The sequence below is a fragment of the Papaver somniferum genome, chromosome 9 (genome assembly GCF_003573695.1).
Source record: "Papaver somniferum cultivar HN1 chromosome 9, ASM357369v1, whole genome shotgun sequence".
Classification (NCBI taxonomy): Eukaryota; Viridiplantae; Streptophyta; class Magnoliopsida; order Ranunculales; family Papaveraceae; genus Papaver; species Papaver somniferum.
Window position 1 is genome coordinate 198,730,450 of NC_039366.1, and position 13,151 is coordinate 198,743,600.

General features: G+C 38.3%; 1 protein-coding gene across 1 annotated transcript; it reads right to left on the bottom strand.

Moving 5' to 3' along the window:
- Positions 1-1,083: 1,083 nt before the first annotated feature.
- Positions 1,084-1,524, bottom strand: LOC113313082. Its single transcript, XM_026561806.1, has one exon. The coding sequence runs from the start codon at positions 1,522-1,524 to the stop codon at positions 1,084-1,086; it is 441 nt and encodes a 146-aa protein (XP_026417591.1).
- Between the last annotated feature and the right edge of the window lie 11,627 nt (positions 1,525-13,151).

Consider the following 13,151-nt stretch of genomic DNA (forward strand, 5'->3'; position numbering starts at 1 on the left):
TTTCTGCATTTGCGGTTTCCTTTTTAACAAAATTTCCGGTGTCTGTGTTATTTCTTTTCCACATTATATTTGTTTATATAATTTAAATATCAAAGGTTGTGCGTAGTTCAATCAATTGGTAAATCCAACCTTTGGTTGTTGATGGAAATTGATTAACACTTAAACATTGGTCTTTGGTATCGTTCAAGTTTTTTTTTCATATTAATTAGGGACACGGATATCTATGTGTTCAATTGAAGATTGATTTGATAAATAGAGATATAACTCTTGGATACTTTTCTGGGATTGAGTCTGACTGTCGAGTTGACTCTCTTGGAATTGTCCATACAGATTGCCTAGCGAAATATTGGGTGTGATTGTTAGACCCCCGATTTTTCAGGACAGGCTTTGTTAAGATCGTTAAAGTCAATACATATTCGCACTCCACAGTTCTTTTTTGGTACGATCACCATGTTAGATATCCATATTGGATATTGTACTTCTTGGATGACACCTGATGCTTCCATTTTCTTCAGCTCGTTTTGAATAGCCTTGTGGTATTCGGGTGCCACTTTTCTCATTCTCTGCCTCGTAGGTTTATGTTTTGGATTGATTTTCAAATGGTGGCAGCAAACTTTTGGATCAACTCCTGGCATACCCTCCATGCGCCATGCGAAGACATCGGAATACTCTCTTAGTACTCGTACTAGTTTTTCCTCTTCCTCTGTATTGAGGAGAGTTCCAATTAACCATCCCTGGATTCTCAGGTGTCCTAATGTTTACCTCCTTCTTAGGCTCTATGGACGAGAAATTTTATTTGGGATCCCCAATGTCGGAGAGGTTCTGTAATTACTATCATGGCTTCATTGAGTCACTCGAGGAAAAATTTTGAGTGGCTTCAGATCGTCTACCTTCATTGGCTTCTGCGATGCATGCATCGACCTCCTCTTGGATTTTAACATTCCTGGCTCTCTTTTTCTTCTTGGATTTTGTGGATTTAGACTTGTTTTAACCATTTTGTACATCCATATTATAATAATATTTTTCCTCACCTGAATCTCATATGATCTCTGCAATCTCATCGAGTGATGGGAACCTTAGAATCTAATGGTAAGTTGACGCGACTCCCTTGATTCCATGAACCCATGATTGTCCGACGATGGCAGTATAAGGTGAAATCACATCTACTACACAGAAAGTAGTTAAAGTCAGGATTTTTCCTACATGAATCTCTAAAGTTACTTCACCTCTCGGGTGAGTGGACGATCCATTTAAACCAAAGATATTGTACGTGGATGGTATTAGGCACTCGTCTTTCAGGACCATTTGTTTGGACGCTTCATAGAATGAGATCCCGATAGAGCGTCCGCCATCAATTAGTATCTTAGGCATCGTCCATGGTCGTGGCTTTGGATTTGCTTCTTCATCCATATGTTCGGGGAGCGCTATGTCCATCGTGACTACTAGAGAGTCATTATGATTCCTTCCGCCATCTGGTGTTTCGGAAGCTGAAAAGATGATGGGTCGTTTCATCCATTCCTCCATATTTGGCTCTTTCGCCACACTAAAAACCTCATTTCCTTCGGAAGTTCGTTTATGGATTCTGAAAAAGCGGGGGTCTAACAAACACACCCAATATTTCGTTCGAAAATCTGTATGGACTAACTCCAATATAATTCCAAGAGAATCGACTAGACAGACAGACTCAATCAAGGAAATATATCCAACAGTTTAATCTCTTTCTCAAATATCAGTAGTTCAACATGATGGAATCCATGAACTTATTGTTAAGAGAATAATTTGAACGGAATCAAAAACCAATGTTCAAGTGTCAATTAATTTCTACCCAACAAACAATGTCTTATTTCCCAATTAATTGAACTACGCACAACCCGTGATATTTCAATTATATAAACAAATATAATGCGGAAAAGAAATAACATATACACCAGAAACTTTGTTAACGAGGAAACGGAAAATGCAGAAAAACCCCGGGACCTAGTACATATTGAGCACCACACTGTATTAATCCGATACAGATACTAGCCTACTACAAGTTAACTTCGGACTGGAATATAGTTGATGCTTAACCAAGTCTCACACCGATTAAGGTACAGTCGCATTTCTTACGCCTCTGAATTCCAGCAGCACTCTACGCACTTGATTCCTTTAGATGAACTTACCCACAACCATGAGTTGCTACGACCCAAAGTCGAAGACTTATAAATAAATATGTATCCCACATATAAGTCTATTCTGATAGATAAATCTGTCTCCCACAGAAGGACCTACGAAGTTTTGTTTCATCTTATGATAAATCAAGGTGCACATGAACCAATTGATAATCCGGACTTATATTCCCGAAGAACAACCTAGAAATATTAATCACCTCACAATAACTTAACTATATGGTAGTAGAATAAGTTATTATGGAATCAAAAAGAATGAGACGAAGAGCTTTATGATTACTTTTTATATCTTACCTATTGGAGATAAATCTCGATCAAATCTTAGAGAAGATAGTACTCAGTAGGATAGAACAAGTAAGATCAGAATACGCAACTACAGAGAAAATAGTTGGATCTGGCTTGAGAATCCAAATGAAATCTTCAAATCGTTAACCTATAATGGTTTTAGGAAAAACCTAGGTCAATGGAGAATCGAATCTAGTATGCAACTAGTATCACATAGAAGTGTGGGGATTAGGTTTTCCAGTTGCTAGAGTTCTCCCTTATATAGCCTTTCAAGTCAGGGTTTGCTTTCAATTAAAGCTAAGATAGCTTAGTAACAAATCATTCAATATTCACCTTTAGATGAAAACCTGACTGAAGATTCAAGTTAAGTTTGCTTAAAACCAAAGCAATTTCTCTCCACCATTAGATGGTCTTAGATTGTTATAGACAAATAAAATATAAATTTATGTAGATATGGGTAACCGTACCTAAACATGCATATTGAGTTGGCTCAATAATAGTTAACCGAAGTTAGCCATATGAACACTTTTGTCTTAACCACATTCATCTAACACATCTAGATCAACCATGATGATCAATCAATCATTAAAGATAATCAAATGAATCTAATTGTGTTTCTCATAGAGTTGTTTAATTGTTCACTATCTCATTGAAATATATATGAACCAGTTGAAGAAAAATCGGATAGATTCGTAATCGTACAAATTATACATGAACATTAAGCCACAGTTTGCAAAGATTGCATTCCTTAATTTATAAATGTATTTTTTCATGAGTATAAGAACATACTTAACCGATTTCAGAACTTTAACCAACTGAGTTTTCAAAATGGTACGCAAACATTAGTTTTGTCTTGTCCAGCCGTTTGCAAACGGGTACACAAACAACTATCCTAGAACTAACTCGGGTAGAACAGTTCGCATACTGGTATGCAAACTTGTTTTCTGAACCTGAATCATGCCACAACAGTTTGCATATTTGTAGATGGGGCAAAACAATTTGCTGGTTTATAAGGAAATGAAGAGATCACCGTGCGTAAGAGACTCTTCAATCGAGCAAACTGCTTAACCTCACACAAATACACTGCAAAGGGAGTTCTTGAATTCGAGAGATCAATCTGTAGGACTCCGGCCTAAACCAAGACAATGGTCGTTCCATAGTCAATTCGGTCACAATAGAGGATGGGTCGATCTATAGGAGGGAAGATGAGAAATATGTGAGATCAATATTGATCAAGGATTGTTGATGCGTTGTATATTCCACGTGAAGAAAATAAGACGAGTTCTGATTGATTGAATTTTCTCTGTTGAAAGTGATTGCTCAAATGATGAGAATTCTTGTGTGATGAGAAAATTTTGTTTTGACGAGCGTTCTTGTTGTTTCTTGTCCTTTTTTCAATTATGGATTCATAGACTCATTTATATTGCAGGAATTGTATGCACTCATGATCCCAGTAAGTAGTGACGGTTGCTGGAGTGAAATAGTGGGAAATCGTGTTAAAACCAGTTACTCATCGTGCAGAGACTTGGTTGATTATCCACCCACTACTTAGTTGACTCCTCTAACCACTTGCACGACTTAATCACATTCTCATCATGGGTTAACACACGTGTCGTAGGCCGCCATACCAAAACCTTAGTTAATATCCTCCATGCAACACGATTGATGTCTCGTGATTGTGGAGTATGTATGACAGACGTATTATTTAGTTAGTCAGTTATTGACTCGATCAGACGGTAAGTCTTGATATTGTTGAGTCGATCATGATTGACGAATGCTCTATGATCATAAATTGAGCATGCTTGTTGAGAGAGATGCATAATTCTCGAATAAATATTGATAGTTGAACCAATATTCCTAGTCTGAGCAAATATTGTTTGTTTGATGAATTAGAATATTGATAGTCGAATCAATATTCACTGTTTGAGCAAATATTGCTCGTTAGATGAATCACTGAATATTGATAGTTGAATCAATATTCACTGTTTGAGAGAGTATTGCTCATTTGATGAATTATTGGTAACGCGACCAAATAAAATATTAGTTAAAATATTGGTAGCTGGACCGAATATTACATAATTAATTAGAATATTGATGGCTGGATCAACATAAAGTTATCAGTGTTTAGACTTGCTCAGAATTACGATTCGCAGAGCATTCAGTTCGAAACCCTAATTTTGATCGATTGTTGATCAGTTGATGATCACTGAAAATTAATCACTAAGTGAGGAAGGGACCGGATACATGGGATGATGGCCGACCATGCATCTCCATAGTGCTCGAGCGAGCATGCACCAAGGTCCTTTGTTGACCACTAGGTGGAAGGATGATTAAATGCTGGTTTAATCATCGATTGAAAATAGTGCTCATCTGAGAATTAAGAAATAAATCCTAATTATGGAGAGATGAGGGACCAACCAAGGGGGCATGAAACCAGTCCTTGGTGGTCGTGGGACCATCTAGTGATTGTTTGATGAAATTCCAAGTTGGTTGGAAAGAGTTTGAACCCAATATGAACTGTTGAAAGCTAATTAGGTCAAGATTATGAATATGTATGGGACCGGCTTCTTGCAAGCCAAAGGGCCGACCCTGGTCGGTCAGGTGGCATGCCCGTGTCACCATAGTATTTGTGCCTCCGTCATGAGAGCTTTGATATTTCTGATATGCGTTTGAGCAAGATTTTGAATTTTTAGAAGAGTTTGATCTTGACTGAAATTCTCGATTTTGATCTAATGGGCAAGTAAAACTTTGCTCGTGCGATGAATATTTTTAAGAGTATTAAAATAATGATATTTTAATGTTATCCTTGAGTTGCCTGGTCGGTCATGTGACCATTTGATCCTTTGGCTTTTTATCGTTTGAGCAATATTTGAGAAAATATGGAAAAACTAGGGTTTTTGCTCAAACGGAAAAGTTTCATGAGATGCGACAACCCAGGCGATTGAAAACCTGAGTTACTCTTTTTGATTATTATACAAATATGAATACCTTCCATCATCCATCATCTTCTCCACCATGTTCCTTTGATTTTGCTGCATCGTTTGACCCTATTTCTTCCCTATCTCGTCATTGTTTGGTGACGGTTAGGGAAGTTATCTTCATATGCCGAGAACACGAGCATCATCTTCCCATCCTTCATCTGTAGTATCGCATAGTCTCCCAACTGCATCATCTCATGCTAGGCATACTGAACCTTCATCCACAATCTACACTCCACCTTGTATTGATTCTGATGACGACGACGATCATCCTCTCTGCCACTTCCCTTTCAAACAATTCGATGGATGCTCAGATGGCGTAGGAGGCCAAGGATATGTCAAAAATTCGATCCTCAGGCATCTGCAGGACAGACACTTACCAACTAAAGCAGCCATCGATGTTTGTCGAGACAGAATACGCAATGAGGTAAGTGTGTATACAGCCTGGGAAAGAATGTTACGTCAATTACGTATGTGGTTGTGTTTTCCCTGTTTCATGTGGTTTTCCTGGAAGAGACCTTGTCGAAGTCATGCTGGCGGTATTCTGAAAGGACCTTTCAATGGCAGAGGGGCAGATTTTCTAATATTTGGTATTGACAAACCCACTTTACCCACCCTGTCGATGCTGACCAGTGTTTAGAGAGTGCTGCAGTTGATGATGCATTTTCAGGGATGACCATTGAGACACTCAACCTGCTATTTCGAAATAAAATTACAACAACCTACAATATCCCCTCACAGTGCCGATTAAATTTTTCAAGAACTTTAAAATCTGCACTAGAAAAAGTTATATCACATCCGTCTGAGTTAGGTTCATGGCTTCATCTGTTTCTCCTTCCCATCTGCACGCTCAGCCTCTATACTCCTACAAATGCAGCAGAAGAAAGGTCTGGTGTCAGGAAGAGAATTCAGACACACACTAAAACCTTGCCCTGGACAAATGGAATGAACCACATGGTTGTGTTGCTTTGATTCACCAGATCCTAGAAGCTAACGAAGAACTTAAAAGGAGTAGTAAAAATGCCAAGAAGCCAAGGAAAACTAACGCCCATGCCTGTAGGAAGAAACTCAGTCAAGGTCACTACACCGCTGCCATCCGAATCCTCTCTTCAAATGGTGTTGCACCTGACACTGAAGACACCCTTACTGAGCTAAGACAGAAACACCCTCACGCCCCTCCCCCTGTGATTCCCTCAACTGCTGTTGATGTTGTGCCAGTTTCAGTCGACTACCAAGCTACTGCGTGCCATTCAGAGTTTTACAAAAGGGACTTCGTGTGGCAGGGATGGACTCCGTGCACAACATCTTTTAGATGCACTAAGTGGAGCTGCTGTTGCGGTCTCAGATGAACTCCTGTCTTCCATGACAGGGGTTGTTAATCTGTGGTTTTCAGGTCAATGCCCTCTTTCCTTAGGAGAATACATTGCTAGCGCCCCATTAACGCCACTCCTTAAGACGGATGGAGGCTTACGACCAATTGCTATCGGCACCATTTGGAGGCGTTTGTGCTCAAAGGTTGCTGCGTCTGCAGTCTGCAGGGATATGGCTAGCTACTTGGGTGACCATCAATTTGGCGTCGGCATACCTTGTGGAGGTGAAAGCATTTTACACTCTGCAAACAGGTTGGTAGACCTTAAAGGTGCACACAGTAATCTCACTATGTTGCTTGTCGACTTCACCAATGCCTTTAACTTGGTAGACAGATCTACACACTCATCCAAGAGGTATGCATCAGATGCCCCAGTATATCGCGCTGGGTGGAATTTTTCTATGCACAACCTGCCAGGATGTACTATAACGATGCAATATCAGCCTCATCTCAGGAGTGCAACAAGGGGATCCGTTGGGCCCATTGCTCTTCTCATTGGTCTTACACCCCCTTGTTCACAATATTGCAACACAATGCTCTCTGGTATTCCATGCCTGGTACTTAGACGACGGTACCATCATTGGTGACACAATGGAGGTGTCCAAATCCCTCTCCATTATATAAAGTAAAGGTGCTGCGAAAGGCATGCATTTAAATGTGAGGAAGACTGAAATATTCTGGCCTACTACAGATCCCAGGGTCCTTGCTAAAGATGTATTTCCTGTCAATATCAGTCGACCCACAGTGGGAGTAAAGATATTAGGGGGACCTGTAAGCTTAAACACGCAGTTTTGTAGTCAGATGGTTTTGCAAAGGGCGGAAAAAACAGTTAAACTCATGGACTGTGTTAAAACTCTGAAGGATCATCAATGTGAACTGTTGCTGCTGCGTAATTGCACCGGAGTTTCCAAACTCTACTTCACACTCCGCACAACAGACCCTCAAGTTCTACAGCCTGCCATTACATACTTCGACCATCACTTGATGCAATTCCTACAGCACCTGGTCACTGGTGATGGTGCTGGCTTCGGTCTTCTCCACCAAAGGTTAACAACCCTTCCTATTACAGACGGGGTCCTTGGAGTCTACACAATGAAGGATACCAGCCACTATTGTTTCCTGGTATCCCAGATTCAGACGCAGCAACTACAACGTACCATACAACTATCCTCTGACATGCCTGTTACAGGCCCCAGCTACCAATATGCTCTCACTAAGTTCATGCAAGCATGCAACCTTTATCCTTCGTCATTCCCACATCCTATGAAGAAACTGGCAGTTCAGTATTTTAATGCCGTCAAGAAAGAGGTTGCCTCCAAGTTCACCTTATCAGCAAGAGATGCAATTTTGTGGCAGGTTAACAGGTCCGGCCATGTTATGGATTACTTGAAGGCTATCCTCATCCCAGGGCTAAACCAAGTCATCGGTCCCAGGCAGTTCATGGCCATCACTCAATACCGCTTTGATATACCTATATTTCCCGAAGATAGTGTCTGCCGCTGTTGTGACCGGACGATGGATAGATTTGGAGATCACGCCATCCATTGTGCAAGTGAAGTAGGCCTAAAATTCAGACACGATTTAGTCCGAGATGTCATCCTCGATATATGTTATAGAGTTGGAGTTGCTGCCAGGAAAGAAGCCTCCTTAGGTTTTTTGACAGACAATGCCCCGGTCAGAAGCCTGCAGATATTCTGGTGTATAATTGGGAGAATGGAATGAGTACCTGCTTCGATGTTACGGGTGTTTCACCTTTTTTCTGGTGGGGGAGGTCACAACTTAACTGCAGGGCATGCTATCCAATCTGCAGTCACCCATAAACGGAATAAATATCTGGACTTATGCACGTCGCATGGTTACTGCTTTGGCGTTTTAGCTTTCACTACCCTTGGTGAATTGGGAGATGACTTGGTTGTGCTTCTGAGAAGATTGACGAACTGTTTGGTTAACTACGATAGTAACAACAAAGTAGGTAGTTCCCTTTTTCACAGGGTTGGCTTAGCAATTCAGAAAGGTGTTGGAGCGCATATTGTTTCCCGACTCCCACCCATTAATGTTCCTAATGACGTGGTGTAGAATAATAAGGCATTGGAGCGCAACTTGTTGTGCTTCTGTCTGCCAAATCCCTGTAAAATTCTGTATATTCTCTCCCTTTAATAATAATAATAATAAAAAAAACCACACGATTATGCATACTAAGTTCCCAGAATTTTCAACTAACCAACCAGTATGCATACGGGTATGCATACTATGGTTCCCGGACTTGGAATAACTTGCAACAGTTAGCATACAAGTACATATATTGTGATATATCCAATCATGGTTAATTTTTCTAAACTCCCATTTCAATCATTGAAACATTCTTAGAAGACGACAATAGCCGTCTCATACAAACTATTAGCTTCAAAGCAATTTTCAAGTGATCAAATGATCAATACGAAACATTCTGAGTCTACACCAAATGACTGTCTCACACAAATCATATAAGATGTTACCATGAGATTTTCACATGTTCATCTTTTGACTGTCGTCAAGAATATAAAATGAACTTGGTTAAAGCGAAAGCTTACAAACACATATTTTGAGAAATATGTAAGCGAGCCAAACTTAGCTCGAAATATCAAATGTGTATAATTGAAGTCTATATAGCTATACGAATTTTGTCTAAAATATGAGATAAATTAGATAGGATTTTGAGTGATAGATGAGTTCAAATCTCCACATACTTTTTATTGATGAAGCTCCACAAGCTCCCCTTAGTAGTTCTTTCTCTACAATCGATGAACGTCGTGAAGTCTAAAGCTCAACTACACTTTCTATCCTAATCCGAGACTTAGCTATAAGTAGACTAGAAATCAAGACTTATATTTTTGGCCACTAAACTTGACAAACAAGCTTGAGATAGCAACGCTTGCGAGTTCGACCGAGCAGTGCTCTAAAAAAGTCCCCCTTTGTAAATTTTAGTGACAAAACTATCAATACATATGGATTACAAAATATATAAACTTTGTAGATTCTCATCCAAATGCTTGATTTCCTTGGTTCTTTAACATTACTCGAAATCTTCATCACTTCTAAGTACTTCAGTGATTCTGAACGTGTTCAACTCAGCATCATGGTTGTTGAAGATCCGTATCCATAACAATGAGAAAATAATAACTCTCAATCATTGTTATACAGTGTCATAGTATTATTACACAACATCAAAGTCCAATTGCATCACAACTTTGACAAAAAATACTATGGTGATATATATCACTCCCTAGTCAATACTTTATCTTATAATGAAAACCACTCCCTCTTACATAATGATCCGAAAACCATATGTATTTGTAGTGTGAACTACACAATAATTCTCCCCCTTTTCGTCAATATAAATTGGCAAAGGTACGAAAACTAGCGGGATCATAATGAGATTCTCATAGAGATACTTCATGATTAAAAGAGAACATATCAACTTTGTTTCGATGAATTCACATAGTCGAAACTTAATGTATTCATCAAGGAGTTTATAAAGATACAAGATAACTCATATAATAATCCACAACCGCACTCCCCACAAAGATTTGGAAATTAAGCACAAGCTGAATTAAGAACTCTCCCCCATAAAATGTCATTCTCGAAAGAATAACAAAAGGGACCTTACTTTTACAAGAAAAGAAGGATTTCTTTGGACATTAACAAATTACATGAACCATGAATTTGTATCTAGAAAACTCAATTAAATTAACCACAAGAGAACCCGTGATTAATTTAATTTGAAATGCTCACCATAAGACACTTATGGAGCCGCACAATACTTTCATATATAAGTGGATCAGTGAAAGATCAATACTGCGGAATACACAAAGATTCATTCTATTTTCATCAATATTTGCATAATGATACCATAGACTTAATGTTTGTTATCAAAAGTTCATTCTAATTTCCATCAATATTTGCATAAAGACATACAGTAGACTTAACTTTTGACATATATGGGACAATCATAGTTCACACATATCCCATGACATTATTTTTGCAATATATAAAACCAATAAATATTAATACTTCAAAATCATCTTCCAAAAACCTTTAGAATTTAAATAAATCAATCTAAAAACATTGCAAGTTGAAAATCGTTGGCAATATCTATGTGTACTCACAATAATTGTTATCCAAATCTCTAGTTATCCTTCTCAAAACACAAGAATAAATTATCATAAGAAGTTTCCTAGACAAAATAGAAAAACTTTAATAATAAAAACCGATCACAAGCTGAATCAAAGTTGACGTTCAGAAGCTTCACAGGTTTCAAGACCTTTGAGCTTGTGATTGACAGCATTAACCCCTTCTTCGGAGAAGGTATTCTCATTGAGAAGATCCTTAACATGTGACTTCATGTTATCAAGGTCAGATTTAACCTTTTTCAACTCAGTTCGCAACACATCAAGGCTTTTCATGGTATCAACAAGCTGCAGTTGGCTTACTCAAAGAGACTAATAAAATCAAGAACCACTTCAGCAGAAATCTCTTCATCATCCTCAATTTCTGAATAATTATCAGGTGATTGAGAAGAGAAGTCGCCAACTTCTACAAGTGTTCTTTTCTCCTTCCCTTTGGACTCGCAACCAAAACCCCTATCAAGAAAACCTTTTGCACAATCACAAGTGCCGGAAGGTGACGCCATTCTTGACAAAATAAAAAACTGGAGTACGTGTACTCAACTTAATAGGTTTGGTATTTAAATGGTTTATTAGGGAAAAAGATTTTAGGGTTTCTGAAAACAGTTCGTGACAAGTAACACGGGTACCCGTACGAACACAACCTTGACCCATAAACAAAAGACTGAAGGGGAAAACCTAAAAAAAAAATGTTCGCACATCAAAATATTACTAAGTGAAAAGTTTCACAAACCTTAGCTCAATAAATTTTTATATTCTCTTAAGAGGAAAAATTTAGATCATAAGAGTAGCATTCTTAAACCAAGAAAAAATTCAAAACCAAAATAAGCCTACTATTTTTGAGATTAAAGGACTTATGCAACAACGCAACTGGACAATGATTGGCTAGCAACCGATAAAAGAGTAGCACAAACAAAAAGAATATTTTTCCAGTAGACATACCTGTTTACAGAACAGTCTTACTCAATGGGATTTTTGTTAGTAAGATTTCAAAACTTGTGATTAATTAGCACAAGTATGATCCCTAAGCTCATTAAATGAATGGTGTTGACGGTTGAGTCTCTTTTTCCTTCCAATTCTAGAAGAGAACCTTTTTGATGTGAAAAGTTATCATAAAACTTACTGTCATCAAAATATGAGACTATGTTTGAATCCTTACCTGAAGAAGTTTGTCTGGAGACACCCATCAGCCTATTGATAAGATCATTGTATCTCTCAATTATCAGATTTAGGTTGACCTTCATATCTCCATTGTAATTTTCATTTTTCGGAAATTTCTCACTTCTTGAACATCATTTTCTACCTTAGGTTGAGGATAACCTTTATGAAATCATCTTGACAGAATTGTGTTACCGCTACTATTCCGCGTTCGAACGTTAGACGAGCAAATTGAACTGACTTTCCTGTAAGAGTTCACAGGGTAAGCACTAAACCAATTGGTTTAGACATCTGAATGTCAGTTACACCTTTGAGTATTAGATCTAAGGTATTTTGAAGACGACAAAAATAATTGTCATTCATTCTCAACTTGCGTCTCTATTGAACATGTCCTTTTGAATCACAAAAGCGACACCTCAGATCACGAGAGTGATTAGAATGAATAGTATTAAAAAAATCGTTAGATGATTTTTTTCCTTCCGAGAGATGTGGTAACTTCTTGATGAGTGGAACTAACGGGGACATCTTTAGAAATCGGAAGAAGATGTATTTCATCTTCTGGAACTGTTTTTGTCGGAGGATAATGAATGCACATGGTCACATTTTCTAACTTCACAGTTGGTTCAGAAGTGGCTTGCATAGTGGAATCCTCAGAACATCTGTTACATTGAATAGAGAGTTTACTCAATAAATATTCAATTTCCAAAGAATTTTCCTTGAGTTTGGCATTGAGCAAAGTTCTAGATGAACATGCTTCGGCGTTTTCCTCACAAAAGGCTTTTATTTGGAAATCACGAAAATTTACTATACCAATGATCTTATTGACTTTGTGTTTTAGCCTATTGACCTCAGCTGTCTGGATTCTAGCATGATTTAGAATCATGCACATTCTTTGGATGCTTCCCTCTCAACAGCAGAGTCATACTCGTCACTAAGAAGATTAGTAAAACAATTGTCAATACTTGTCTGTTTCGTGGGAACAGGATGTTCATCTATTTGTGAGATTGAAGATCTTTCTCTTTAATAGAAT